At 37.7% G+C, this 27,896-nt stretch overlaps 2 protein-coding genes across 3 annotated transcripts; both read left to right on the forward strand.

The window, feature by feature from the left end:
• Positions 1 to 3,832: 3,832 nt before the first annotated feature.
• Positions 3,833 to 9,099, forward strand: LOC308680698 (uncharacterized protein). Of its 2 annotated transcripts, none has more exons than XM_081348975.1 (5): positions 3,833 to 3,961; positions 4,136 to 4,309; positions 6,550 to 6,736; positions 8,363 to 8,541; positions 8,890 to 9,099. In XM_081348975.1, exons 3-5 carry the CDS (start codon positions 6,662 to 6,664, stop codon positions 8,975 to 8,977), a joined length of 342 nt encoding a protein of 113 aa, XP_081205101.1. In that variant the 5' UTR covers positions 3,833 to 3,961; positions 4,136 to 4,309; positions 6,550 to 6,661; the 3' UTR covers positions 8,978 to 9,099. The 2 variants fall into 2 exon arrangements, with proteins under 2 accessions (XP_081205101.1, XP_081205102.1); XM_081348976.1 differs by lacking the exon at positions 3,833 to 3,961 and adding an exon at positions 5,655 to 5,752 and having other exon boundaries at positions 4,221 to 4,309.
• On the forward strand, positions 9,016 to 26,811 carry LOC308681029 (uncharacterized protein; the record flags this gene model as incomplete). The annotated part of the gene is made up of 16 exons (XM_081349550.1): positions 9,016 to 9,044; positions 9,110 to 9,272; positions 9,645 to 9,811; positions 9,913 to 10,009; positions 10,381 to 10,587; positions 14,794 to 14,937; positions 16,344 to 16,501; positions 17,211 to 17,419; positions 17,686 to 17,830; positions 19,398 to 19,703; positions 21,286 to 21,544; positions 22,439 to 22,556; positions 23,021 to 23,165; positions 23,447 to 23,537; positions 24,601 to 24,711; positions 26,001 to 26,811. The coding sequence occupies 16 exons, from the start codon at positions 9,016 to 9,018 to the stop codon at positions 26,049 to 26,051; spliced, it is 2,400 nt and encodes a 799-aa protein (XP_081205676.1). The 3' UTR covers positions 26,052 to 26,811.
• Positions 26,812 to 27,896: the final 1,085 nt, after the last annotated feature.

Genomic DNA, 27,896 nt, shown 5'->3' on the forward strand with positions numbered 1-27,896 from the left:
AAGTGATGCTACAGCCCTAATATGTTGTAACACAGCAGCCAAGCATAAGCGTGAGCAATGGAAGACTCAAGAGAGGGATTTTACTGAGGATTCCTCATTATCCACAATTTCAAAGAAAGACAGCCAGCCGACCTGCTTTAATTCTGCAGACGTTGCTTATAAACCCCAAAAGGAAGCGTTCACTTTTCAAAAGCAAGATGAAAGGCTTTCATCCTCTACCTTTCATGAGCTTCTTGAGTCCTCGTGGATGTCTGCAAACTTGCATTGCTCGATGCTCCACTTCGACACAACTGAACAAGCAGTCTCTTTTGTGGAACTTCAAACGCCCAACTTATCTGGATCTACCTCAGCCGTTTCCTTTCTCGCAATACCTGTTGTCACTGAAAGTGAAAGGCACAGTTGCGACATTCCTGGAGGTATCAAAAGACGACCAAGAAATGAACAGTTTCAGTGCTGTAATACAAGATTCAGCTCTAGTCAAGTCCCTAGAGAATCTATACATAGCAAACAACCAAACAAATCTGGACAAAATAAAGATTTTGTCAGAGACATATGGCCTAATGGCAACAAATTGGCTTTTGAAAGCCCTACAGAGATTAACCCTCATAAAAGGCTTAAAATCCAGGAGAATTTGAGTCAAATGTACCCACTGGTGATTGATAGAGAGGAAGAACCAAAGAACCATACGCAAACTATGCAAAGAGTTTTTCTTAGAGGAGCATGGGAATATCCTCCAGCACTGGCAGGAAGGAATGAACTAGTATCTATTCAAGGGCAATACCTTACATCTCATCAACACTCACCTTTTGCGAAGTCTAAAGCCTTGGCTGCAACAGAAGCTCAGATTTCTGCTCAGGTATGTTGGCATACAAAATCCCATAATGAAAATATCCTAAATTAAGCCTACTGGAATTTATATCATATGGAACCAGTTCAAATGGAGAATTCCTTAATAATTTTAAGATTTAAAAACTCATTCCCCCTCTGATTTCCTTTTGTTTTCCAGTAAGACATTCCAGAGTTCTAATATGGATGACAAATTATCCATTTTGACTGCAAAATCGAATTAGAATCAAATATGTACAGTATACCTTTTGATTCTTATGGCCCAGCCAGAGTGTCATAAATGGAGATCATTAATAAAAAAATAAAAATTAAGAATGACTTTAAGACATTGCTATAATATATATATTTTTTAAATGTATGTTTCTTATAAATTACTGGATGTAGCTATATATTAAGTGTACATGGGTGTGACGCATCCTTAGAACCCAGTGGGCACTGGACGTCAATGTAATGCCAGAATGACGTTGGACAGAAGTACGATTTTGGCTGAAAATGAAAAGCAGTTAAAGTCAAAGCCCAACACTGGCTTGACGTAAATGCTTAGAGAAAACGCTTCCCTGTCAGGTGATCAAAATTCAGTGTCAGGACAATAGGTGTGTTAGACTTAAAGTGGCGCTGCACAGACAGGTCGGTGTATGACATCAAAATACTGCAAGTCGAAAGCATACGATACTTATACGGTCTGTGCAGCGCCACTTAAAGTCTAACACACCTATCATTGAATTTTTACATCAGAACTTATATTCAACCAAATAGAAATGTCTTATGCCTGCTGGATAGATTCTTTATTTGATTCCATTAGGATTGGTTTCCAAGAAAACCTATTCACATTCCTTTAAGATTTTTTGGACTAGGGTGTTTTGAAGGATTAATATAATTCGATGTAATTAGAAAACCGAACACATCTTTAACATATTTCTTTTCGTTTGAAAAGCTTGATGTGACACCAGAGGCTTATGATGACTTCGATGAAAAGAAAATAGAAGAAAGGTAAAGAAAACAAACTGTATCTGTGTCAAATGCCTGTGCTTGTGAAAGCTTAATAACCCTTCTGATAGAGCTGATAAAACAATACATCTCTTACTTGTTGTGACTTGTACCTGTAATTTTGAGCTCAGCTGAATGGATAGAATTAAATGCTTTTTCGAGCCCATGTTCTGTGTTTAGATTGGGATCAAGAGACTCATCTGGAGGTTGGGCTGTGAAATATGTATGGTGACTTGTCATCACTGTTAATTTTTTTGCCAATTTTCACTGTGTTATGCAGGAGTGAGGATCTGTATAGGTACCGTCTGCGGTTGCGCTGTCTGAGAATGTGGTCCAAAAGACTCAGGTTACTCTCTCAAGCCTGCTGTCATGACAGAATACGGGTTTTAAACAAAGCTCTGAATGTTCTGAGATTGGCCGCAAAGATGCATTGTGCTCATACAGATGCAGTGGAGAGGAGAAGAAGTAATTTCATACTCTATCAGAGTTTTTACCAGGTGGGAAATTTGTACAACAGCCTTATACTCTATAATACACTATCCCCTTGTGATAATGTGTTTTATAAACAATGGCAGAGTTTCCTGAGAATATCCCTCAGAAATTTACAGCATAGTTGACTATGATAACTATGATGAACTACAGTTTTTGGATGGTCAAAAGGCATAATTTCACATGGGGTCCTAACATACACTCTGGCGCAATGCAAGTGTTTTTTTGCTAGTTTTAGCCCGACACAGTTATTATTTTAACATCCTGCGCCACATTGTTTAAATAGCAAATGCATTTGTGCCCATTTGTGGACCCATGGGTGTGCTGGTCTGAAAACAAGGTGTGTTTAGGCGCATTGTTGGCGCGTTGCTATTTTGAGGCAACTGAAACAGACTGCGCCATTGACCAACTGAAACCTGGTCTAAAGTCCATGGCGCAATTTTTTTTTTTTTTTTTTTTTTTAAAGGGTGCATTAGTAATATGCGCAAATAGGTGAGTCCACAACGCATGTACACTCTGCTTATTACAAACAGGGGGACATGCAGCAGCACACAAACATGCCAAATATTAAAAATAGAAGGATTACAATGTAAAAGATTAAAATTGTGTACATAAAGATATGGTGGAATCCGGCTTGTCCCGTAGATGGTCTGCTTGCGCACTTTAACCTCGCGCACGAGCAGATCTGTTTCCTCGCTAGAGAAGCGTTCAATTTTTCCGCTTGCAAATTCCGCCATGTAAATAGCAATCCGCCATGGCGCGAACGCAACTGACTTTTAAAGGGAATAGGAGATGAGACTCTGATTGGTTTATTGCACGTTACACTCAAAACACACCCATTACTCATTAAGAGAATAGGGACAAACCTTTTAGACCGGGCGCGCCGACCATTTTTCTCATCGTTAAACTAGCTAAATTGGATTTGGACTCGCCCTAAGTGCGCTTGCGCCTTGAGCTTTAGACCATGAGCTTAGATGGTTAAAATAGGGCTCATGGTGTTAGGCAGTATTTTAAACAAAGCATTTCAACTTCATATCTTAAAGTTAATAGCACATTCTGTTACAGTGGAAGAATCACCATGAGAGCAACACAGATGCTTTGAGAAAACGACTCATTCAGCCCAGCAGAACTTTGTTTCTGATGACCACATGTTCCACCTGGAGGAACCTACGTTTGCTCAGAACAGCTGTGATTCATTATCAGTAAGAATCATCCCATAATCTGGGTCAGATCTAGTTACCTCACTATGAATAAGAGTTAATAGGGATGCCTGAGTCACCATCTTGGACAGGAATCAGGGTTTCCCATTGCTAGCTATCCTGAGTTTCATCTTAGTTGTGCATAACGTAGTTCCTGGTTGGTTTGTTACCTCTTTTTAGAAACAACACTCTCCTTTTCTTAAACACATGTAAATATCTAGTTGTGTATTTAAGTGTGTCTGTATGTGCTTTACACCCTGCAGTCTATCTGTACTGTATAAGCACTGGCTGCTGTGGAAGCAGGTGTGTTTAAAACGGTTCTCTAGGAGACAGCAGGAGTGGTGGGCATGTGTGTGTTGGCACAGACGACTCCAGAGCAAAGCCTGGACCCTGTGGATATTAACCTGGCAGAGAAAACAGCTGGCCACAGATCAGTACAGGTACAGACATTGTCTCAATGCTATATCCATGTCTGTGTCATGCACATGCTAGTGCAGTATATATATTTTTTAGTCTCCCGAATGTTGATTTGTATTCTCAGAATTTGCTATATCTTATATAAATATCTCATAATGTTTCCCCTAGATATCAATGAGATCTCTGTCTTTCTTTAGGATGCATTTGTTAGCATCAGCATGGAAGAAATGGAAGATCCGTTACCGTCAGAAGAAGCTGGAGAAGTTGATGCAGTCCACTCAGATAAGCAACCTTCTTCACTCTTTCCATCGTTGGCAGAAGAGAGCAGAATCCTGTCAAAGAGAGAGAGAAAAACAGTTAGTTTTGAGCCGGTAAGGGTCAATCTGCCTCTCACATCATTACCCCCATGTCATTCACTGCATGACTGATTTACTACCATGGAACACAAAAACCAAATGTGCTTTTAGGGGTACAAAAGTTTGTCACTGGGACAGTACACTTAGGGTGTGTTCACACTTGTAGTTTGGTTCACTTGGCTCATTTGGTCCGGACCAAAAAAAAAAAAAAAAAAAAAAACGTTTATTCCTGGTCCGCTTAGCATTCACATTGGCATTTTTAACACCAAACCTTAATGCATAGGGATACATTCACAACCTGATTGGTCTGCTTTTATGGCGTGTTTTCGAAATGGCACTTACCGAACATCCAAAACAATGCAGTGTGCTGGGATATATGCGTTCACTGTATGTGCGTAGCCTACATATGATGGTATTTTGACCAGCTGATAACTTGTGAAGAGCTTATAAAATGTGTAAAGAAGTCAAAACAGTGGCAGGAATCCCTCTGTCACACACCCAAATGAAGATCGCGGTTCTGATGCCTGTACCGAACTGTAATGGGTAGCTGTGACTGTGTAATAACTGTGATGTGAAAAAACAGGTATGCTTGAGGATTCTGTCCTTTTTAGGGTCGCATCTTGTGTCATCATGTCCTGTTTTTGGTTCATTTGCATGTCTTTGTTACTGTTGCGTTTACATTTAATTCGAACGCACAGAGTTTGTTTGGAAGTGGACCGAGACCCATCTTTTTGACGGTCTGAGTCCACTTGTTTGGTGCACTCCAGTATTCGGATGGCAGTGGTCACACTTATTCAAATGAACCACACTAACAGAGCAATCGCACCAGGGTTCGCACAAGGGTTTTAAGGGTAATGCCCCAGTGACAAACTGTTGAACCTCTAAATGTAAAAATGTGTTACTTCTTTATTCTGAGTGTAAATGTCTTTATGATGACTTGCAATGCTTTTGGGAAACACACGTTTGAATGATAAGAGAGCGAGTGTGTCAGTGTTGAGATACGAGAGATATGAAAGACGCGCCAGCCCCAAATACCTGGATGAGCGGTTATTGTAGAGTGTAGCTAGTGACATTTTTGGGTAATAACTGACCTTGGAATGTTGCGACTGATCAATCAGAATTAAGTATTTCAGAGAGCCATGTAAAATAAAGTCCAAGAAACCATCTAAAATAACCTAGTAACTACATAGAAAGGCCATAGCAACCACATAAAACACCATAGTTGTAGAGGCGTGTTTTTTTTTTTGTATGGGCAAGTGGTTCAAAAATCTAGTTTTTAGCTGAAGGTGTCAATGCAAATTGGAGTTTGCTAGAAGAATACAGTATAAATGTGCAACCACATAATTTGTTTCTTGCACAGACGCACCCTGAACTCCTGGCATTGCTACGTTCAGAAGACAAAATTAACACGTTTGAGCACCAGAGTCCCATGGGTGCTTTCCAGACGGATGTTAGCAGGTAGGTGGAGCAAAAAAAAAAACTCCTCCAGACAGGACTGACAGCATTCAGTAACAGCCCCTGACGCTTACAGCACTTTGCCTATGGTCTTTTCATAACTTAGACGAGTCTGCTGAGGTTAGAGACTGGGGCTGCGTTTAACTCCACTTTTAGACATACACTCACAAACTTCCCTAAGCACTTCTCCTCTGGGGAATCCCTTCCGCTCAACTTCATCAAGTGGGCGAGGGAAGTTTATTTGGACAGACCCTCTACCCCTCGATTTTGGCTGAGGAAGCGCGTCTACTCAATATGTAGTACTCTTCAGGCAGATCCATAGACCACAATGCAACAGGATTTTGACGTCTCAGCAGATTGCGCTTAATTTGCCCCCCACCCCACACAACTCTAGTGTATGATAGTTATATTGACATTTAACCGCATTGTGTAGCTAACTTAAGCTGACTGTTTTTACATAGTTACAGTTTATTGTATTGTTATCATTTTCATTTGTGTATTTTTTTATATGTAATATAAATATATTCATATTTTATATTTGTTTGTATTTAATTTATCAACCCAAGCATACAAATTTATAAGGAAAAAAATATATAAATAATAAATCAGCTCCATATCGGGTTCCAAGTGATGAAGGCCTTACACAGTGCAAGGGTTCCGCCAGTAGTGGGCACATTGCAGCGTAAGCAACGACATACATCCGAGTGAATAAGACAGAGGGAAGTTAGCGAGGGAAGTGCATAAAAAAATTGGACTTAAACGCAGCCTGGGAGTGATGGCTGTTGTTGAAATCTGTGCAGTAAACTTCAGGAAGTGGAGAGATGTCACAAGAAGGATGCAGGAAACAAGGATATGTCTGGAGAGAGTGTGCCATCTGCAGGATAAAAGTAGAATACGGACTAGATTTACAATATGGCGTCAAAGCGCTCGGGCAAGGAAAGAGTTAAGAAGAGTACGGGAGAATTTACTAAGAGCTCAACTCTCAGGGTAAGTCAAGCTTGTTTTCCTGTACCTCATTTGCATTGTGGCTGTTACACTCAAATGAGATGTTGAAAAGCTTGCACTTTATACAAATAATCAAGAAAGTTACAAACACTTTTTTGAAATGTTGTCAATTGTTCATAAAAGTGTTAGTGAAAGAGTTTATCTTTCAGAAAAAGTTATTTACCAACATCAGGAGGTCAAACTTAATATTATCTGTGCTATTTTGTTTTATATTCATTTTAAATGACCATGTTTATATGACCCATAGAATTTAAAAGACCTTGAAAGAGGACAAACTGCTCTTGCTAAGGGCGGTTTATATCCCTGGACACTTGAATCTGGGGGCAGATGTCGAGGCAGGGGCTGAGGACCAGGGAACTCCACTCGTATGTGGTTGAGTTGATTTGGCAGAGGCACCGTCCTCTGGTTCGCCCTACTGATGTGAAAGAGCCAGCCCGAGTTTAGTCCGAATCCACTTTTGCTAGTTTAACGACGGAAAAAATGGTCTAAAAGGGTTGTCCATATTCTAGTAATGGGTGTGCTTTGGGCGTAACGTGCAATAAACCAATCAGAGTCTAATCTCCTATTCCCTTTAAAAGCCAGTTGCCTATAGGCGCATATTACTAATGCCCCCTTTAAATAAAAATAAAAAATTGTGCCATGGACTTTAGACCAGGTTTCATTTGGTCAATGGTGCAGTCTATTTCAGTTGCCTCAAAATAGCAACGCGCCAACAAGGCATCTGAACACACCTCGTTTTCAGACCAGCGCGCACATGGGCGCAAATGTATTTGCTATTTAAACAAAGTGGTGCAGGACGTGAAAATGATAACTGCGTCAGGCTGAAACTAGCAAAAAACACTTGCGTTGCCCCTGGCGCTGCATTGCACCAGAGTGTATGATAGGGCGTCTAGTGTTTATCCTGGAAGGCTCTCCGTGGGAGATTCTGACCAGGAGGGACTTTTTGTCTCAGGTGCCGGGATCTTTCACCCCCGACCCGAGATTTGGAGCCGGTGGGTCTGGCCCCTGAGGAGGATCAGCTCCTAGAATCTGGTCTCTCAAATTAGGTTGTTGAAGTCAAGTCAAGTCAAGTCATCTTCATTTATATAGCACTTTTAACAATGTAGATTGTTTCAAAGCAGCTTTACAGAGATAAACGTATAATTTTAAGGTAACAGAGATTGGTTTGGCTTTATAGCGGTTCTTTAATAAAGTTATTTTCCAGCTAAAGTTAGTTTTGATTGATTCGCTTCCGTCGCAACGATCATTTAAGCCATTTTTAATGCTAGAGCTCCCTCTACAAGGAAATTGTATTGGTAATTGTCTGGTTGGTTCACTGCTTGTGTTCCTACAGGAGCATCTTTCAGCAGGGTTGGCCCTTGCTACACTTAAATTTTACATGGCTGCTATTTCGGCTTGCCACATTCACATTGATGAAGATTCCTCTGGTATCTCATTTCTTGCATGGTAACAGACAGCTGAGGCCTACCTGGGAACTTGTTATAGTCTTAGAGGGCCACCAGAAAAACAAAAATGTACTTACCCCAAACTTTTGAGCTCTAGTTTATTTATAGGGTGTTGCTAAACTCATTGATGTTGTGGCACTGATTCTCTGTGTGCTTATGGCAGGTGTTTATCAGCGTGGAGATCACTGGTTCAGCGCAGTGCATTGCTTCTGCATTACTGTTATCACAGAAAGGCTCTGACACTCAAGACATGCTTACAGCAGTGGAGCAGATCTCTACAGCTACACTGTCTTCAAAAGGATTTCCTCATCCACCAGTTTCATACAAGACAGAAAAACACAGGTTAGGTAATTTTACGAGTATGATTATGTGTTTAAGATGTAAGCTATATGTGATATACACTATCTTTCAAAAGTTTAAGGTTGGTTAGATTTGAAAGAAATCCTCTTATGTTCACCAAGGCTGCATTTATTTGATACAAATACAGTAAACAGTAATATTGTGATCTATTATTACAACTTAAAATAATAATAATTTGAATATATTTTAAAACTGAATATTCACCAGCCATTACTCCAGTCTTCAGTGTTACATGATAATGATTCTTCAGAAATCATCCTAATATGCTGATTTGATGCTCAAGAAACAGTTCTTATTATTACCAATGTTGAAAATCTGTTTGGATTTTAGGTTGTACGATGGAAGTGTTCAAATGGAAAACACAATTTTCAGCGCAAGAACTATCATCCATGCTACTACTCCACAACATTTTTCATAAGTGGACAGAGATATTAGTGAAACAGCAGTTGGCACAGTATGCTAAACTCCTCTTTTTCTCTTTCTCTGTAACTATATTTCTCTCTCTACCTTTCCCTGCTCAATTCTTAAATTTCTTTGTGAGATCGCACAGATCAGCTCGAGTTAGAGCTGTTCAGCGGGCTGTTCTTCTGGAGTGGTACCGACACACTCAGGCTGTTTTCTCTGATGCAGTTCTGCTCTTCACAGCCAAACTGGCTCATGTTCATCCATCGTCATCTTCCTCACCCTGCTCTGTATCCACTGCTGTACCTCAGGTACAAGACTCAGTGCTTGCAAGCTGCCCATTGTGTGGATTTTGTTTGTTTTGTTTAAATTAGCATTTTTCCAGCTAGCAGAACTGTTCTCCAAACTATCTAAGTTTTGCTTTTAAAATCTTAGTTTTGCTCTTAAAACCTAGACCACGACTTTGTAAATCAGACTGGAGGTCTCAAAAGCACCACCGTACTGCTAATATTGTAGTATCGTTGACAAAAAAGGTGATTGACGACTTGTCAAAAGTTTTGCTCTTTAGCTGAGTAATTCCTAAGGAACATGCTGTAAGTAATCAGTTGGAAAAGTATAACTTTTGTATTCTCAATAAGCATATTTTGATGTTTGATATTGTGAATGTTTAATCATTCATTCAGGGTTCTCTGGTAGAATGTAAAAACTGCACAGCAGAAGATGATAGTTTGGAGCGAATTGTGTTGACACACAGAGAGCTACACTGCCCTCTACAGACCACAGAATCACAGCACAGCCACATGTCATGGACCGGATCAGAGGAGCACAGATCTCTGCTGTCATTTACCAGGTTAGCTACAAAATTAAATTTAAATTTTACAATAATTTGAATACACAGCTTAAATTAAAGACTAAAGACCATTCTACGTTGGTTCTTTTTTTCCCCCACAGTAAAATCTCTGAGCAATATGAAGACCCAGGAGATGAGAGAATGGCTTATAGTTGTTTCTGGGGCTCCTATGATCACTGCAGACTTTGCGGATCAAAGGTAGTATTGATCAATCAATCAATCAATTGCAATTTATATTGTTTATACATAAATCTTGTTTAAAAATGTTTATAATATTTCCTTGATATTTAACATGTTCTTTTTGTATTAAATCTATCAATATTTATTTATTTTGTGGTTTAGCTTTACCATTAAAGCTATCTAAACCGCTAAATTTACTTGAGAAACTAAATTACAGTTTAATATAAGGAGTTTAGATTGTTATGGCTTTTTATTCTTTGTTATAACTTGAGTATTGATTCTTTCCACCGAAATGTTAATCATTTTACAGGATCCCATGGGACCAAACTAAATCAATTCAGCAGTCAGTTCTATTCATTTAAATCTGCTACTTTTTCATTCTTCCCTAGGTTGTGCTACTAAGAGCCCTCGGCAGGATGATGCATCCTGATCTGAGTCTGCCTTTTTCCCAGTGGAGGAGTCTAGTGCACACTAACAGAGAGATGAGACTACAGGGGGATCTCTGTAGAAAAAGAAGGAGATGTAAAGACCTGACTGTGGCATTCAGGGTGTGGAGAGCTCATACACAAATACACTGCAGGGCTGTCCGGCACTGGGTAAATTAATTATTAATCAACAAAATCATTTATATTGGTCCACTGGCAGAAATGCTGTTCCATAATAACTATGCCAACTTTGAAAAAATGGCTTCACTGGTAAAAATGGGTGTTTTATGTTTTCACACATTGTTCCCTTTCGAAGTGGAACTTCAACACTGCGTCATGGAGCTATGGGGAATGCCCTCTACCCCACTGGTGTCTGAACACATGTACACAGCAACACGCCAATTTAATTGGGTGACGACAGTCTATGACGTCATGAGCGGAGCACCCATGAGTATAAGAAAAATACAGCGCCTGCAAAATACATCATCTGCTTTTTTGTCTTCAGGAGCTGTTTGTTTATGAGCACATGGACAATAATGGCAAGTGGGAGCAAGAGTTTTCGACAGTGTGTTCCTCCGTGTATATGCTTTCTTACACCCGAGGACACTCAAGGGAGCTGGATGTGCACTGTGACAGGTTCACAGTAAGAAGGCTCCATTCACATTTTTCAATCTTTTCGAGGAGAGAGGGACAATCGCATGCGCCTCATGGGTCAGGGCCTGCAGCTGCTGAGGCAGTGCGGCGTCTACACTCATGGGGTTCGCAGGTTGAACTGGCTGAGGAGTTTTGGGAAGCAGTAACTATTAGTATTTTCCAGACCCCTCAAGCTTGTTCAAGCGATCTGCTCAATCCAGAGGCTCTGTGGATTCCTCTGATCCAGCAGAAAGCATGCTGCAACCTCCAGTTCTGAGGAACTGATTGTGTTTGGGGAAGAACATGTTGATGTTTCAGTTGAATCTGCTCCTCCCACCAGCCCTTAAATTTGGCCTGGTCACGTGAGAAATGGGAAGTCGCCGGTGGTTGTTTGGACAAGCGCTTTCAAGTGGGCCTTTAGCAAGGGTGCGCAAGCTTCCAATGGTTCCAAAAGGTTTGAACCGAGGTAATCAGTGCACTGGATAGCTCAATGCATGTCCTCGTCCTTGCATACCTCTTTCACGTAAGAAGGTACTTTGTCTGGTATTAGGAGCAGCCCTGAAGGTTGTAGCCTATGATGCTTGTTTGGGAAGTCAGCATTTTGCAAGCTACCTTTGAGGAACTGCTCTAATGTTCCTTTGGATAGAGTAAATGGCATGGGTTTACTATAATAAAATTTTCCCCTCCTCTTCATTACCTCCTTCAACTTTTGGCGACTGTGTTGTTGTTGCTCTCTTTGGAATGTGTTATCAAGACGCATTGACGAGCTAAGTCTGTATGAGCTGTCCTCCGCCCTTTGCTCCCTGGTGGCACCCTCGTGTGTCCTCCGCCCTCGTGCTCCCTGGTGGCGTTCCTCGTACGGAACTCTGGCATTCACATCTCCCTATATGTTTCTTTTTTTTATCTATCTCCCTATTACTACGTTCTGAAGTAGGGATTTAGCTTTCCCTTGGATAGGTGCTCTAATAAAACTAATTGATAGCTATAATGGGGTGTGTGCTACTCTCCCTAATGAAATTGGGTTTGTTAAGTAGGCACTGAGCTCCCCTGCGGTAGGGTGGTAGGAGTTATTGGGCACATTGCATTATGCCCTGCTTTATTTCCCTCCCTTTTTGGCAAAGTACAGAAGTAGGCTTCCCTCTTGGAGGAACAGCAGCTCTTAGCAGCCTTTCTTGCTCTTTTTGACAGTTGCTTTTAAGTACCATTTAGGTAGAGCAGGGTGAATAGAACCATGCTTCAGTTACCACCCTTTCAAACTATTGTTGGGTTCTGAAGCAGGGATATCGCTCCTCTTTGAATGGGTGTTCGACCATGGTGACAGTACTAATGAGTAGAGGTGTTTTGCTTGTGGGCATCCCTCCCTGTTATCTGCCATGAAATACATGTTGTGTACCTTTATTAAAGGCAGGGTTCAGCTGTTCTTCTTAGAGTCTGGGTAATAGATTTAGTAGGCACACTGCATTATGCCCTGCTCTCATTCTCCTTCCTTTCCTAAGCAGGAGCAAGGACTAGGGTGCCCCTGAAGGGCAACAATAGTGAAGGTTGTTGCCTGGAAGGTTCATTATGAAGGTTTTAGCACTTGACAGGCTCCTTTTCTTAATCTGCTCTTAAGATTCACCTTAGGGTAGAGTAGGGTGGACGGAGCTACTATGGACAGTTCTCGAGATTCCCTCTGTTCCGTTGACCCCCTTCTCCAATTAATGTTGGACCCATGAGGTAGGGATATCACTCCCCTTTGGGAAGATGGTCTTCTATGGTCAATGCTAATGATGGAAGGAAGTTTGCCTGAGGGTTTCTCTCCTTCTTATCTGTCACATACTATGGCCTGGTGCCAAATAGTCTTGAGGCGCTAGCTGTAGCTGTACCTTTACTCAAGGCATGGTATGAGCTGCTCTTCCCCAGTTGCATTGTTGTCGTTAAGTAAGGCCAAACTCCTCTTCAAGTTCCTTGGGTCTAGAGTCTATGAAATGAGGATTACTGGGCACACTGCATTATGCCTTGCTTCATTTCCATCCTTCCTGAGTATAGGGGACTCTACCCTGTAGGGGCAGTTGTAGTAAATATTCATTAAGACTAATTACTAAGGGTTTTGAGCACTTGTCATGTTTCCTTTCTTCAGCTGCCCTCATGATACCAATGAGGTAGAGTAGAAAGGATGGAGTTTCCGAGATTCTTTGGTTTTGTTTGTTCCCTCCCCAACTATATTGTTATGGCAGCACTCTGATCAGATGAGTTCATTGAAGTATTTCCTGGAGAAAATCTTTGCTCTCCCTTGTGACTGTAGAGCCTAAGCTCCCCTGCAGTTTCCCTATAGGTTGAGTTGAGATGGCAAGAGCCTTTGCACTATGTCCCTCTTGTTTTAATTCTTTCTGATGAAGAGAGGTTTATATTCCCAACCTTGGAAGTAGTGGTAGACCGAAGATTGTAGTTGAGGACTGTTTGGTAAGCTACTCCCTAGCCGCTTTAAGCATTGACATAACTAGCAATTATTAGAGCTTTTGTTTGCTCTTGGTGCACTTAAGGTTGTAAAGGCCAGGACTGCCCTTGCAATAGAGCACAGAAGCTGATATACCTTCTCATGCTATAAGAGAAATTGAGCTGAGGGAGTGGCTCCATTAAGCAGGCTATGAGTCACATTTGTGCCCTGGTGGTTGAAGCCCTTGACTCCAACTAGATGATCTGTAGAGTCAATCTATTCTATGCCAACTATGGATTGTCTCGGGTTGCCTGCACGTCTCCTTCAGACAAAAGAGTAGATGACATATTTTGCAGGCACCCTCTTATACTCATGGGCACTCTGCTCATGATTTCATAGACTGCCATCAGCCAATAAAATTACAAGTTTGGTACATGTTCAGACACCAGTGACGCTGAGGGCGTTTCCCATAGCGTCAACTCCAGAACTCCACGTCTTGTTACCCTTCTTAGGGAACCATGGTTACATATGTATCCTGAGACGTTTTCTTTAAGCCAAAGCCATAGTTAATATATCTAAAATAGTTCACCCAAAAATGAGTGTTCCGTAAATATTTAGTAACCTCCATGTTGTTCCAATTATGTATAACTGTCTTTCTTCTGTGTAAAGAGTTCTCAAACCAGTTCCACGGAGGGCCTAGTGTATGCAGGTTTTTGGTCTTTCCCTTCAATTAGTGCCCAATTAAGACCTAGACTACCAGGTGAGGGGAGATCTTAACCAATTAGTGACCTACTCAATCAGTTTGGTTCAAGGTAAAAGAGAAAACCTGCATGCACTAGGCCCTCCGTTGAACCGGTTTGAGATCAAAGTGGATATTATGCAATATATAGTCTTGGTTCTTTTTCATGCAGTGACTGGAAAAAGGTGTCAAGATCCAAAACTGATATTTATAGAATATAAAGTGGTCCATACATATATTTGACGTCTTCAGAAGCCATACAATAGCTTTGTGCAACTTGTCTTAACATGCTATATTTGATTGTGAAAATAAAAAAATGATATGTGAAGCAGTGGAGGAAAAGATTTTAACAACAACCATTTGACTTGTCCCTGACACAAAGCTATATTGTATGACATCAGAAGAATACAAATTTAACTTATGAGTCATATAGCCTACTTTTATGATACGTGTATGATGTTTTTAATATAGTTTGAACTTAACAGCCCCAGTTTCCATCCTCTTTAAATGTATCATACAAAAACACCTTTTGGAAGAGAAAAGAGAAAATTTGGGTTTGGGTTTTTGTACACATTTTTTTTTTTTACAGGAGAGGAGGGTGATTTTTCACACTGTCATTCATTGGAAACTAATGGTTTGGCAGAGATGCAGGAAACGCATGTTGGAACAGCACGCAATGCTTACCCATGACACCAATCTACTCAGACACTGCTTCTGTTCATGGACCAGAATGGTAAAAACAAAGTAAAAAATGTATGTTATGAATCTGTCCTAGTTACTGTAAATATCAATATAGTCAGAAAAACTCCATCAGCATTGGGAGGATTGTTATTTTATTTCCTTTTATATTTAAAGCAGTGGTTCTCAACCTTTTTTTACCCCAGGCCCTGAGAAAAAAATATATATATATTCTAATTTGTGCTATTCTGTCTCTGATTAAACACTTAAAAACACAAGAACATCAATCTTTTTGTCCTTTTGTCCTCTTTCTTGATATACAACTTGCCATTTTACCTTTTCAATATAAGAAAGATTCAAAATTGTACTAAAAATTGGTACGTTTTCTACAAAAAAAAAATCTATTGAAAAGATTCAAACAACTCTTTCAGCATGTTTAGTAAAGAAAATAGCAGCAAAAAGCTAAGTAGCAAAGTTAAATGTACTATTACAAAAATAACAGATGTTGGCTACCTCATATATCCCGATTTTCCAGGACCGTGGGAAACCCCAGTTCTTTAAAGGAAACAAACTTGTTGAAGGGGTAAATAATATGTTTGTATAAAATTAATTTTAATTAGATTTTTCATTGTTTTACCATTGTTTTACAATATAAAAATGTACCATTATTACTAATAATGGACCCTTTTTACTTCCTTGTGCTGCTTTCACGTGCTATCGGAAAATGTCGAAAATTTTGCGTACCATTAATTGACAACCATATAAACATTGACCGCGCTATCCTGATAGTCAGCTTGCTAACAATTCTGGAATTTCGGTCAAATACAGGCTATTTTCATGGTGTATAAAACATACAATATGCTTCAAATGTTTATTCATATTCATGTAAATATGCACTACTTTAATGACAAGACAAGGACGATGTAGCTGTTGTGGAAAAAACTAATAAAGAATACCAGTCACAGCAGCAATCGTTCTCCCCTCCGCCATGTTTTATGGCATGCCCAACTCAGGAACTTTCATATCAAAATTATCCCAGAGTTCCCCAGTGGTAAATACAAATCGAGAGGTTCATGTCCAATTTTTAACTAGGAAACTCGTATTTATGATAATTCTCATAGCATGTGATGGCAGCATTAATACATGTTCTTATTCAAGTCCCTTTGAGGAATATCAGTTCACTTGATGGCCACCATGGTAATGGGCCCAGGCTTATTTTCTGTATAGGTACACAGCTCATCTACTTGAATGGGGAATGATTGATTCAAATAATGATGATTACATTTTAAGAAATATTTCTCAAATTAGAAACAAAATTTGGCTAACAAATATCAGATACATTTGGTTTCTTTAGCTTAAATCATTCTAACAACCTGTCTTTTGTCAATATTAGAGAAGTAAAATGAGTTGTGAATGTTTAATGTTGATAAATCATATTTAAATCTTGTATGCGTGTTATAGGCCGCGGGGCCGCACTGCGAGCAGCAGGCGTGTGCTGTTGAACAGATGGAGAGCAAAGCAGAGAGACACAGACTGAACTTGAGCTTCTCCACATGGGTGACGTGTGTAAGCCAGCAGCAGACTGCCAAAGCCGTTTATATTCGCACATTACAGAACAGGTACACGTCATATCTGTGACAGCCTGAATGTATTTTTGGCTGTTTTATGGTGGTTATCAGATGTCACTATCATGTTTTAAAGCAGTTGTGTTTAATTTATGCACCACTATCATTGCACATATTGGTGATCAGACTGATTAATCAACCAATATTTTACTTTTACAATATCAACAACCATGGCTGTATAAAAAAAATAAAAAATATGGAAATAATTTAATAGGGAAATTTCAGTAAATATTGTATAAAACAAGCAGGGTTATTGTTTACTACAACTAAAGCAGTAAAAAAGGCAACATTTCCCATTTTCGTTTAGTTGAATAACTAAAAGTAAATCATTTAAAACTTAATAAACATTATATAGACATATTTTTTAAAAACTAATAAAAATGACAAAACAACGTAATTATTACAACTTTATCTGAAATAGAAAATGAGAACAAAATGTAAAAAATAAAAGATAATTCAAAATATGAACAAAAACTACATTAGTGTGTTAATGATATACTAAACAAGTGTTATATTATTATTTATTAATATATTATTAATAAATACATTGGTCATTGAAATGGTCAACCACTTGTTTTAACCTTAAATTATATATTTTGCTTAGTTTTATCTAACTGCAACATGGAACGTGATGTGAAACTCAATGTGAAGTGCATGTTAATGATAGTGTGTGTTGGTGTGTGTCTGTTTCTGTATGTTTAAGAGTGTTTGGGGCATGGTTGAGGTGTGTGCAGGTCTGCAAGCAGAGGCAGGCATCAGCTCTGTTCTTTTCACACTACAGACTCTTGCGTGTCTGTTTCTGTCAGTGGAGAATCATCTGTGCTCAGCAGCGGCTCGCCAACAGCATTCTACGACACAGACTCCACCTAAGAGTCAAAATCATCTTACAACAGTGGAGAAAACATGAAAACTGTGAGTCAAAATCATCATTGAATTAAGCCATATTTGTATCATTGATTTTTTTTCTTGCTCTTCTGTTATGCTTTAATGTTAGTTTAAACATTTCTCTTAAAAGGCCTGGATATATTTAATATGTATATATAATGCAAAAAAGTATACATATTGCCTTATAATGAACATTACAATGCAATATTGCAGTATATTGAGTGTATGCATTATAACATAACAAATAACTATTAATAAACCAATAAAAGCACATGCATGTTCTTGTGATTTAGATAGGGCCCATCGACAGGCTCTTCTGTGTGAGTATGATGAGAGGAGGAAGACTGTCATGAAGAGAAGAACATTTCTCATGTGGAGCCAGGCAGAGAAATATTTCAGGAGATCTCAGCTTTATCACCAAAGAGTCTTAAAACACAGGTGTGTGTTTGTGGAAATGAGAAAAAGCATAGTGTATCAGGATCACAGTGTACTAGGATACTTTTATCAGGATTCTTTGATGAATAGAAAGTACAAAAATATGTATATCACACTCATAGCCATATATATATATATATATATATATATATATATATATATATATATATATATATATATATATATATATATATATATATATATATATATATTTTTTTTTTTCAAAAATGTATTAATTAATTAATTAATAAATAAAAAAGTAAGCACCACAACTGTTTTCAACATTGATAATAATAAGAAATATTAGCATATAATTTATGAAGGATCATGTGACACTGAAGACTGGAGTAATGATGTTAAAAATTCAGCTTTGCGTCACAGGAATAAATTACATTTTAAAACGCTTTAAAATAGAAAACAGTTATTTAAAATTTCAATTGTATTTCACAATATTACTGTTCTTACTGTATTTTTTCGGATGAAATACTGTAAATGCAGAATTGGTCGGCATAAGATATATATAAACCAATAATGAGTGATTATTATCCAAATGTACTCCATTGGATTTACTCAAGAATGTGTCACAACAGGTCAGGGGAGATAAAGAGCAGGGGATCTATTTGTAGCAATATTATTTTATTTTACACAGAAACAAAGGAGATAATTCAAACTCAAGGAATGTGGCAGCTTTGTAAAACAAAGACGACACGAAACAAAGAGAAAACCAAACTTAGGGTTTAAGGGGGCGTTTACACAACACCACTTTGTAAAAACTTAAAACTGTTTAAAGTGCAAGTTTTTGAAAACAAATACATTCATTGTCTAAGTGTAAACTACAAAAAAGCATACTTGTGAAAACAGTGTCATCATGTGCATGTATATTACGTCTTTAGTCTATAGGCGCGTAGTTTCTTTACAAAGTGACATCGCCAACTACTGGCCTGGCATGAATAATACAGCGTTTTTAATCGTTTTCGCGGATCCATGGGAACGGTGATCGTTTTGATAACAGTGTCGTCTGTACACGAAAAACACAAAGGAAAGACTTTTCAGTTTTTAGTACATCGTTGATGTGTAAACGTACCCTAAATACACAAGACAAAGAGAACTGAACAAGAAACAGGTGGTGAACATAATTAATCAGTAACTACGGGAACAAATGAGAACATACTTAGAAACCACGACAACCAAGAAAACGAGAACTAAACAAGAAATGGAAAAACAGAACAAAATAATCTTCAAGCTCAGAATCTCTGAACACAAACAACCAAAACCATGACAGTATGTTTATTATTATCTATAATAATAATAATAATAATTGTCAAATGTTTTGGGGCTGAATGTCAGTAAGGAAGTAAATAAGCACATAAGAAGTAAATAAATAAACAAATAAATTAACAATTTTGATGGGGATTTCTGGGGGAAGTTGTTTTTCCCCAATAGCTGAATTGAACTATTGAGGTTGATTAAGCCAATATAAGCGCAAACATTATTAAATGCTGCTAAAAACCTTCAATAAAAAACATTCTGTGGTGAAGTCATTCAAGATTCTGTTCTATTCTACCTCCAGATATTTCTCTCAGTGGATTCATGAGTTCAGGCATCAGTCAGAGCTGCTGTGCATAAGCAGAGAACTGGAGGAGGTCAGGACAAAGAGAATACAGCAGAGAGCTTTCTGTCTGTGGCAGTTCAAAGAGCGACTTGTTGAGAGGAAGACGGCTCAACTGGTGATGCATCGGTGGAGACAGCACATCTCACGAGCCAGAAAGCGGAGAAACATCACGCAGACGATGAAGAACATGTTCCTGTGTTGGAAAGCAGCTTACAGACAGAGTGTCAGGAGCAGAGGACACTGTACACAGAGACAGCAGAGGAGGTGAGATTGGGACACCACATGTGAACACAGTAAAAAATGTAATTAATAGATATTACCATACTTCCGCCTTTTGATTACTTAATTTAAGAATTGCAAAATGGTTTTGTATTACAAGTTTTCTGAAATGTTATGTTTAAATATGCAAGTGAGGCATTATCTAGATAAATATGCACTAATTGTCATACATTTCATAAAGCCAGGTAAAAAAATCTTCTTCCATTTTGTTGACAAATTAAGTTAAAGGAACACTCCACCGTTTTTTGAAATAGGGCTTATTCGCTTTCTTTCCTACATTTAGATAGGTGGGCAAATGCATTTTTGTCTCAGTGCATGCGTTGTTTTAGTTTGACAGGGTCGGCGCTAGCTTAGCTTAGCATAATGATTGGAATCCTTTGTTGCCAGCTAGCATGTCCTGAGTAAAAGTGATATAAAAAATAAAAAAAAAACACCTAATTACTTCTTGTGGCCTGCGTATTCACAACAAGTACAAATAGCGATGCAGATTAACACTAGGCGATTTCCTAGGCAGATATTGACTTATATATTAAGGACTATATTAGAGGGAAGCACAGGCGAAGCACTGCTACTTGGGCGTGATATCTCTGCGCCCAGTGCTTTGCCTGTGCTGTCCCCTAATTTAGTCCCAAGTCAATATCTGCATAGGAAATCGCCTAGTGTTAATCTGCATTGCTATTTGTACTTGTTGTGAATATGCAGGCCACAAGAAGTAATTAGGTGTTTTTTTTTTTTTTTTATATATATCACTTTTACTCAGGACATGCTAGCTGGCAACAAAGGATTCCATTCATTATGCTAAGCTAAGCTAGCGCCGACCCTGTCAAACTAAAACAATGCATGCACTGAGACAAAAATGCATTTGCCCACCTATCTAAATGTAGGAAAGAAAGTGAATAAGCCCTATTTCAAAAAACGGTGGAGTGTTCCTTTAAAGGTTTTACTGACAGGGTTTTGGAAATCTCTTTAAGAATCTGAAAATACTGTCAAGAGCCAGAAGAAGAAAAAAAATCAACATGTTATTAGGAATGTTATGTGAACAAACCCCTCTGTAAAAAACGTCAGAATATAGATAGGAATGAAACTGAAAAGTTTAGTGTATGTAAGTGCTACATAAGTGGAGATTTATGGCTCTGAAAGAAGGCTTATGGAAGCAAAATATCCCAAAATCTCAAAATAACCAGTGCATTTAAAAGCAAAACGGATTTAGTCTATATAGTGTCTTGCCTTAAAGAGGTAGTTCACCCAAAAATGAATATTCTGTCATCATTTACCCTCATGTTATTCAATCCCATATGACTTTCTTTCTTCCATGAAACACAAAATGAAATATTTAGCAGAATGTCAAAGCTGCTGGTTTACAGATGAGAAAACAAACACACACACACACACACACAAACCTGGTAGCAAACAATGCATGTGATACCAACCTCTGCCACAACAAACCGGCAAAAGCCCCCCAAAATAATAATAAAAACACTGAAAAGCATTTCTGTGCTGTCATTTGCATTGCATTTGTATGCACATTCCAGATTTTTGGCTTTATCAGGACTTGCTCTCTATGTAGGGCTCTGCTGGCATGGTCCAGACACACAGTATCAGAGCAAAGACTGAGGTACAGAGAGGCCTGGTTCCAGTACAGCAGTGAGATGAGAGTGTTGGCTGCTGTATTCATGCAGTGGAGAAGAGCTCTGATCCAAGGTCAGCAGAAGTGTACAATGGAGAGCCAGCTCATCATCTATCAGAGAAGAGCTTTTCATCACTGGAGAACCGCTGCCACAGAATGTAGAGCGATTCAAACATTTAACAACAGATTACTTCACAAGGTTTGATTCAGTTCTTTAATTCATTTTCTATATTTTATCAGTCATTTGGCTGATTGATCTCATGTAATTTAAAAATGAGGTCTAGGAGATTGCAGTGTATTGACCTATTTATTTATTTTATTATTATTTTTTTCATCACTTGAAATAAAGCTAATATTAACTAAAATAAAATGTAAAAGTTTAAAAAAAAAATGTTAAATATATATATTTTTTACCTAGTTGCCAAGGCTTTCTTAATTTCATTTAGTTTAAGTGCTAAAATAACTAAAACTAAAAAAAATAAAGAAAAATCAAAAAGAATAGAAATAAAATCTAATTTAAAATAGTAACAAAAAATATAATAGTAAATCAATTATAATAAAATAACATTCATTGCATTCAAATGCAAAAAAGAGGGTCTCTAATTAAAAATAATTTATTATAAATTATATTACAAATATTTAAAAATGAAGTTAAAATTAATTAATTTATTATTATTATTTAAATAAAAAAAAAATCCAGAAAATTCAAGTCTAGCCACCTTTATTTATATAGTGCTTTATACAATACAGATTGATTCAAAGCAATTTTACAGTGATAAACAGGGAAATAATGAGCAGTGATGCTAACTAAATTCAGTTCTGCTGTGAAGCAGCTCTAAATAGACAATAGTGTCATTATTCAGTTGAAATCAGTTCAGTGTTGATTCAGTTTGGTTCAATATCCGTGTAAAGTTCATCAATTATGGAATGAGTTCAATTCAGCTATAAAGAAGCTCTGGAGAAAACACTGATGTCATCATCCAGCTCAATGCAGCTCTCGTCCAATAGTGTCAGTACAGTCAAATCAATGATAATTGCTGAATATTAAGTGCTTTCATTTATTTTAATGTTGTGTATTTACTTCTCTTTGCAGTGGTTCAAGCATTGGACACATAGCAGGGATTTGTTGAAAGTAGCAGATATGTTTTTTGTGAAGAAGGAAAGAAGTGAAGCCCGGTTAGCTCTAAGGACATGGTCACTATGGGCCAAAGGTAAACTGCTAGGCCTATTTGTACACCTTTGCCTTGCAGATACTATTAAATAATATAGAAATTATGGAAAGAAGTGATACAGGCGATTGAATAAGCTGTTTGGGTCAGTCACCTCATGCAAATATAATGTGAACTACAATATATAATATAATAATATTAAGCCACCCTTAAATATGTCTGAATGTCACAATATCAAACCATGTGACATCAAACAATAGATTAACTTTTATTGTGACACTTTGTGGTTGTCAAATGGTAGCGGAAGATGTTTATAGTTAATGTGATGAACTTCACCTATGGTTGTACGTTTGTGTGAAACTGACTTCATATAGCCACTAAAAATCACCAAAACGACTGTAAAGTCATTGTAAAAATTACACAGAAATTAGTTAGTGCTGAGAAAAGTTCCTGTAGCTCTTGTTTGATATTTTGTATTTAATGTCCAAATGCTTTTCCCCCACCAGATCATAAAGCTCAGAGGCAGATGGGGGAGGCTGTGAGTCTCTGGCTAGAGGGAAGAGGAGTATCTAGAAGTTTCCATCATTGGGTCAGAGTGTACCAACAATACCAGAAAGCCTCCCAGCACAGACAGACACAGCTTTCACACAGGTAAAAACTATATTGGTTTTAAGTAAAAGATAAATAAAACAGACTCATACTAGCGCGCACACACAACAATAACAAATTCACATTGGCTACACAAAATCCTAAAAACTCAAGAAGATTGCCACAGTAATATGATACATTTAGAGCTAGATTGTGAAACGTTGTGTGAAGACAAACAAAGCTTTTTCTGTTTGTATTTTTTGAGAAATGAGCAGTGTCTGTTTTTGAATATTGGTAATTAGTATCTGGCTAATAATTAGTGATATTTTCATGAGCCATATCAGAGCTGTGGAGAGAAGAGTTCATGGACTGATCCATCTCTACTGGACCTGTTGGAAAAACCAAACTGAAGCATCATTGCTGTATACACAACAAGTAAGTGATCAACATAAATGAACATTAATTATTATGATTGCTTGACAAAATCTGTCTGTTATTGAACTGCCAAGCAACCAGGACCAGACCTTCCTATAGGCGACACAGGTGGCTGTCTGGGGCATCACCAAACAACAAATAACTGACAAAAAAACTATAATTTATTCATGTTGCGTATGGCATATCACATATAATGCAATAAAATGTGATTGCGAGATTCCTAAAAAGTCAGATTTTTTACATTTGACATAATTTTAACATGATTTAAAAAAAAAAAAAATGATGCATGGATAATCAAGTAAATGTAAGTTGCTTCAGATCAGTAGGTGTTTATCTTGAAATATTGCTAAAAATCAGTAAAAAATGAACACACAAAAGACGCATTTACCTCAACCTTAAGAGGGACGTTTTTAGAATTACTAAAAAACCTTGCTGCAGTGAGACTATGAAAGCGACTTGTGAGTAGATGAGTTTCCCTGTTTGGTGCGATGATATTTAACGTCCATGACAACTTCTGTAGTCCCATTTAACCAGTTGTTAGCAACCACCTTTTTCGAGCGAAGTAAAAACGTTTTTAAAGCTTTTTGCTGATGTGTTATATCATAGGATAAATGTGAAAATAGCTTGAGCTTCTGTTAGTATTTTAGACATTTAACCGAAAACCCATAAAAAAGGCTACAATGCCAGAAACCGGAGATGCTAAAATGCTAACTCATTAGCAGGGATTTGGCCTAAACATACGCCATCCCTGCAGCATTTTACATTTTAACTTAATGTTGAAAAAATTGGGCATGTTACTTGTCAACAAACTATGTACAGTGTGCTTAGTTTTAGTGATTTATTTTTCAGTGCAATTGTCACGTTTGTAGTGGCTAGTTCTAATATTGTCAGTATTGGTGGGGCCCATTTTCTTGCCCAGGGTCCACAAGCCCCTGCAAGCAACCAGCAAGAACACAAGCCACTAACAACCAGAGTCTCTTTGTTTTTACTGTATTTTGTATTTTGAGAACATTACCATGGCAAAGATTTTTTGTTTTACTTTATCCTTGTCTTTATGGTGCAGTATGAGCGCTCTGTGCTGCAAAAAGCCTGGCTTACCTGGAGAAAGAGACACATCAGGAACAGAGTGTCTGCTGATCACTCAGCCAACTTTAACAACATGCTATTGGCCCAGGTAAAGCAGACACAGTCCACAACTCTTTGAAATCTCACCATATTTTCACAAGATAAACGGGGTCACTATACACTTAGTATCTCTAATAGGTCACTGTAATCTGGTCTGTGCTTAATCAACCCGGTGTGCCTATGAATAAACTCATAAACATTGACTTTCACCCCTTATCGTTCACACTGTCTTATCAGTGTGTAGCGATGTGGAGCAAAATTTGAGCTTTTAGATGGAGAAATGGGTCATAGAGACTCAATGCAGAGCTTACCTTCTAAGGCTCCCTTGAGAAAAAGAAGTGTGTTTAACTGTATTGAATATCCACAAGTAGTGTACTTTAAATCTTAAAAAAATATATATTTTTGAGAACTGTACTTACATAAAATTTTTCCTGAAATAAAAGACCACTGAAGTGTACTTAAAGAGAGTGCCCTTTCATGATTGTTTTGTAAAAAAAAAATTAAAAAGTGCACTTTGTAATAATGTCAAATTGAAGGTCCTTAAAGTACATTTTAAATCATTGTATTTTAATAATATTTTTGTCATGCTTCAAAGAAGTACACTTATTTTGATGTGTTGACTAACATACTAAAGCAACATGTATGTACTTATATTTTAACCATAGTGTGCTGTTCAAAATTACATTTAAAGTTCATATATTTTAAATGTACTAAATTGCAACTTTAGCATTACAAATGTGTAATTACAAACACATTTAAATACTTGATATACAAGTTTCAATAGAAATGTCATTCAGGTATATTTAAGTTACAATAAATGCTTGTCAATACAGTTGGTAGTACACTTTAACCAAATTTAAAAGACAATATAAGTAATAAGATGTACTTAAGTCCTACTTTAGTCAAACTTGAGAGTGCTTTAGCCTACTTATTGCATTTAATAAAAATGAAAATTGCAAATAACGTTTAATTAAGTGTCCGAAAACATTACATTTAGATCATCCTTAAGTAAATCCTTTTAAAGTATATTATTTCCATAAAGCATGCTCTTTTTTTAAAAGCATGCTAAATATACATAGTAAAAGTATGATATTTTAACTAAAGCAACATTTAGGCCACTAAAATATAATGTGATGTATGGATGCATGAAAATTGGGTGATGAAAAACAAACAAGTAAGACTTACATCATAATGTAATTAAATTCAGTATTCTGTTAAGTATATCAGTGAAGGGAACACATGGCACACAAATGACACCATTCCCTAAGATTAACCCATTCAAACAAACAACTCAGATTGATAATAATGTTTTTTTTTCCTACTCTGTTTTATTGGAAGGTGTTGCAAGTGTGGTGGCAGCGAGCCCATGGATCAGCCTTTGAGCCCTAACCAGTTCTGTTTGTTTACAAGCAGAGTATTAAAAGATGGAAACCAGCCAGTACAGATCATAGCAGACTGCAGTAACTCCAGACATCACCACAACACCTCCAAAATAATTCAGTAACAGTTTAATGTGATCATGAACAAGTGGATCTCTGAGCTGGTGTGAGTGAGTGGAGGCGGGGCTCATTTGCATATTCATAGAACTGTGTATACTAAATTATGCAAGGGTGTAGTTACATTCAAGCTATTTTAAAACTTTTAAATATGTTATTTTGGTGATCAAAGATGAGTTTTAAGGGATAAAATGATTGACTATAGGGGGACTTTAAATAGATACACTACTTCCGGATAACTGAAGTGCATTAAAGGTGTTATATGTAAGTTTTTGACTGAACTAAAGCAAAAAAAATACCATAATATGTTTGCAGATATTTAGGAAACATGCTGAGTTCACAGACTCTTTTCTCTGAAAAAACACACTTCTACAGCCAGTTATTTTACTTTAAAATGTGCGTTCCCTGTCGCAATGTCTGTTTTTGTTTTGGTCTGTGTGATACCGCATGTTGCCAATTTACCCAATAGTATGTCACCACCACAGGTTGCCAGTTGGCCGACAAACACAGCATATTGCAGCCAGCTAGGTCAGAGATCACAGATTCTACCCGACCTAAAAGCCTCCGCACCCATCTAAATTTTTCTATGAACGGGAGCATATTAAAACGTGATATCAACTCATCATAAATCAATAAATCAACTCATCATCTTACAGAGTGTGCAAGTCTCCTCGCCTTTCATTGTCAATTGCACTGGTTCCTTTTGCGTGTCCTCAATTTGGCAACCCACGTGAGCGTCGAGTCTGAGCAGGAGGGGGCGGGGGAAATAACTCTCCAATATTTTGAATTTGGACTGCAGTACCCATTTCAACCACTGTCAATCTCACACACTGCACCTTTAAGTACAAAATTAGTCGTTTAGCAGACTTTAAGTATACCAAAAGTACAATTGCAGATATTAAGAACATAAATGTGTAAATGTATTTGTAGGATACTTAGCATAAAATAAATGTATTTCAAATACATGATTTTAGTATATTTAATTTTCTAGGGTATACTTTGATCTAAAGCCAAACAGGGTTTTTCACCCCAGACCTATTGTATTATCCACCAAGTCCACATCATCGAAAAGTAACATAACACCTCTCCTTAAAAAAACTGCATGATTCGAGATATCATTCATCTCTGTAGTAAAAAAAGTTCAAATTGGTTTGTTAGTGACTGCAAGAACCCCTATAGTATATTAGTATCACTCTTTCAGCTACTGTTAGACATTTAAAACGTTCTAAAAAAACTCATTCAGTGTTGTAAAAGAGCAGTAGGTGGTGACTCCTTCTAACTAATTGTGACAGTGAGTTCACTAAACGTTCTCATTAAAACAGTTTCAAGTACTTTGACATTCTGCCTGGTCAGTGCGCTTCACTCTGATATTAGTGCGCAGGTGTTGATAGATATTTCCAGAAGAAACAGAGTTCCCAGAACTTTCACGAGAAGTGCCAGTGGTTCATAGGGTTCACTTATGTAATGGCCCTATAGTGACTATATAGAATGAGTGTCAGGTTACTGACTCCTCCTCCTCTCCTCATGTGGAAGGAGCACTCAGTGGAAGAACCTAGAGTTTTTCATTTTCTCATGGGTTTTTAGAAAATGGCAGTTAGCTTGCCAAGGTACTAAACAATTTGTACATACTTCATGTATTTAAATCAAGTATTGATGTAGAATATTTTCATACTGTGTCCAATACAACTTTTTAAACTTAAAAGGAGTAATCCGTTTCCAGGATTACTGGATAATCTTA

The sequence above is a fragment of the Scardinius erythrophthalmus genome (assembly GCF_964197995.2).
Source record: "Scardinius erythrophthalmus genome assembly, chromosome: 20".
Taxonomy (NCBI): Eukaryota; Metazoa; Chordata; class Actinopteri; order Cypriniformes; family Leuciscidae; genus Scardinius; species Scardinius erythrophthalmus.

Excerpts from the sequence above, each read along its gene's own strand:
- LOC308680698 (XM_081348975.1), top strand. The coding sequence starts at position 6,662 with ATGGCGTCAAAGCGCTCGGGCAAGGAAAGAGTTAAGAAGAGTACGGGA. Across the intron at positions 6,737-8,362 it reads CTAAGAGCTCAACTCTCAGG|GTGTTTATCAGCGTGGAGAT; the intron begins GTAAGTCAAGCT and ends TGCTTATGGCAG. Across the intron at positions 8,542-8,889 it reads TACAAGACAGAAAAACACAG|GTTGTACGATGGAAGTGTTC; the intron begins GTTAGGTAATTT and ends TTTGGATTTTAG.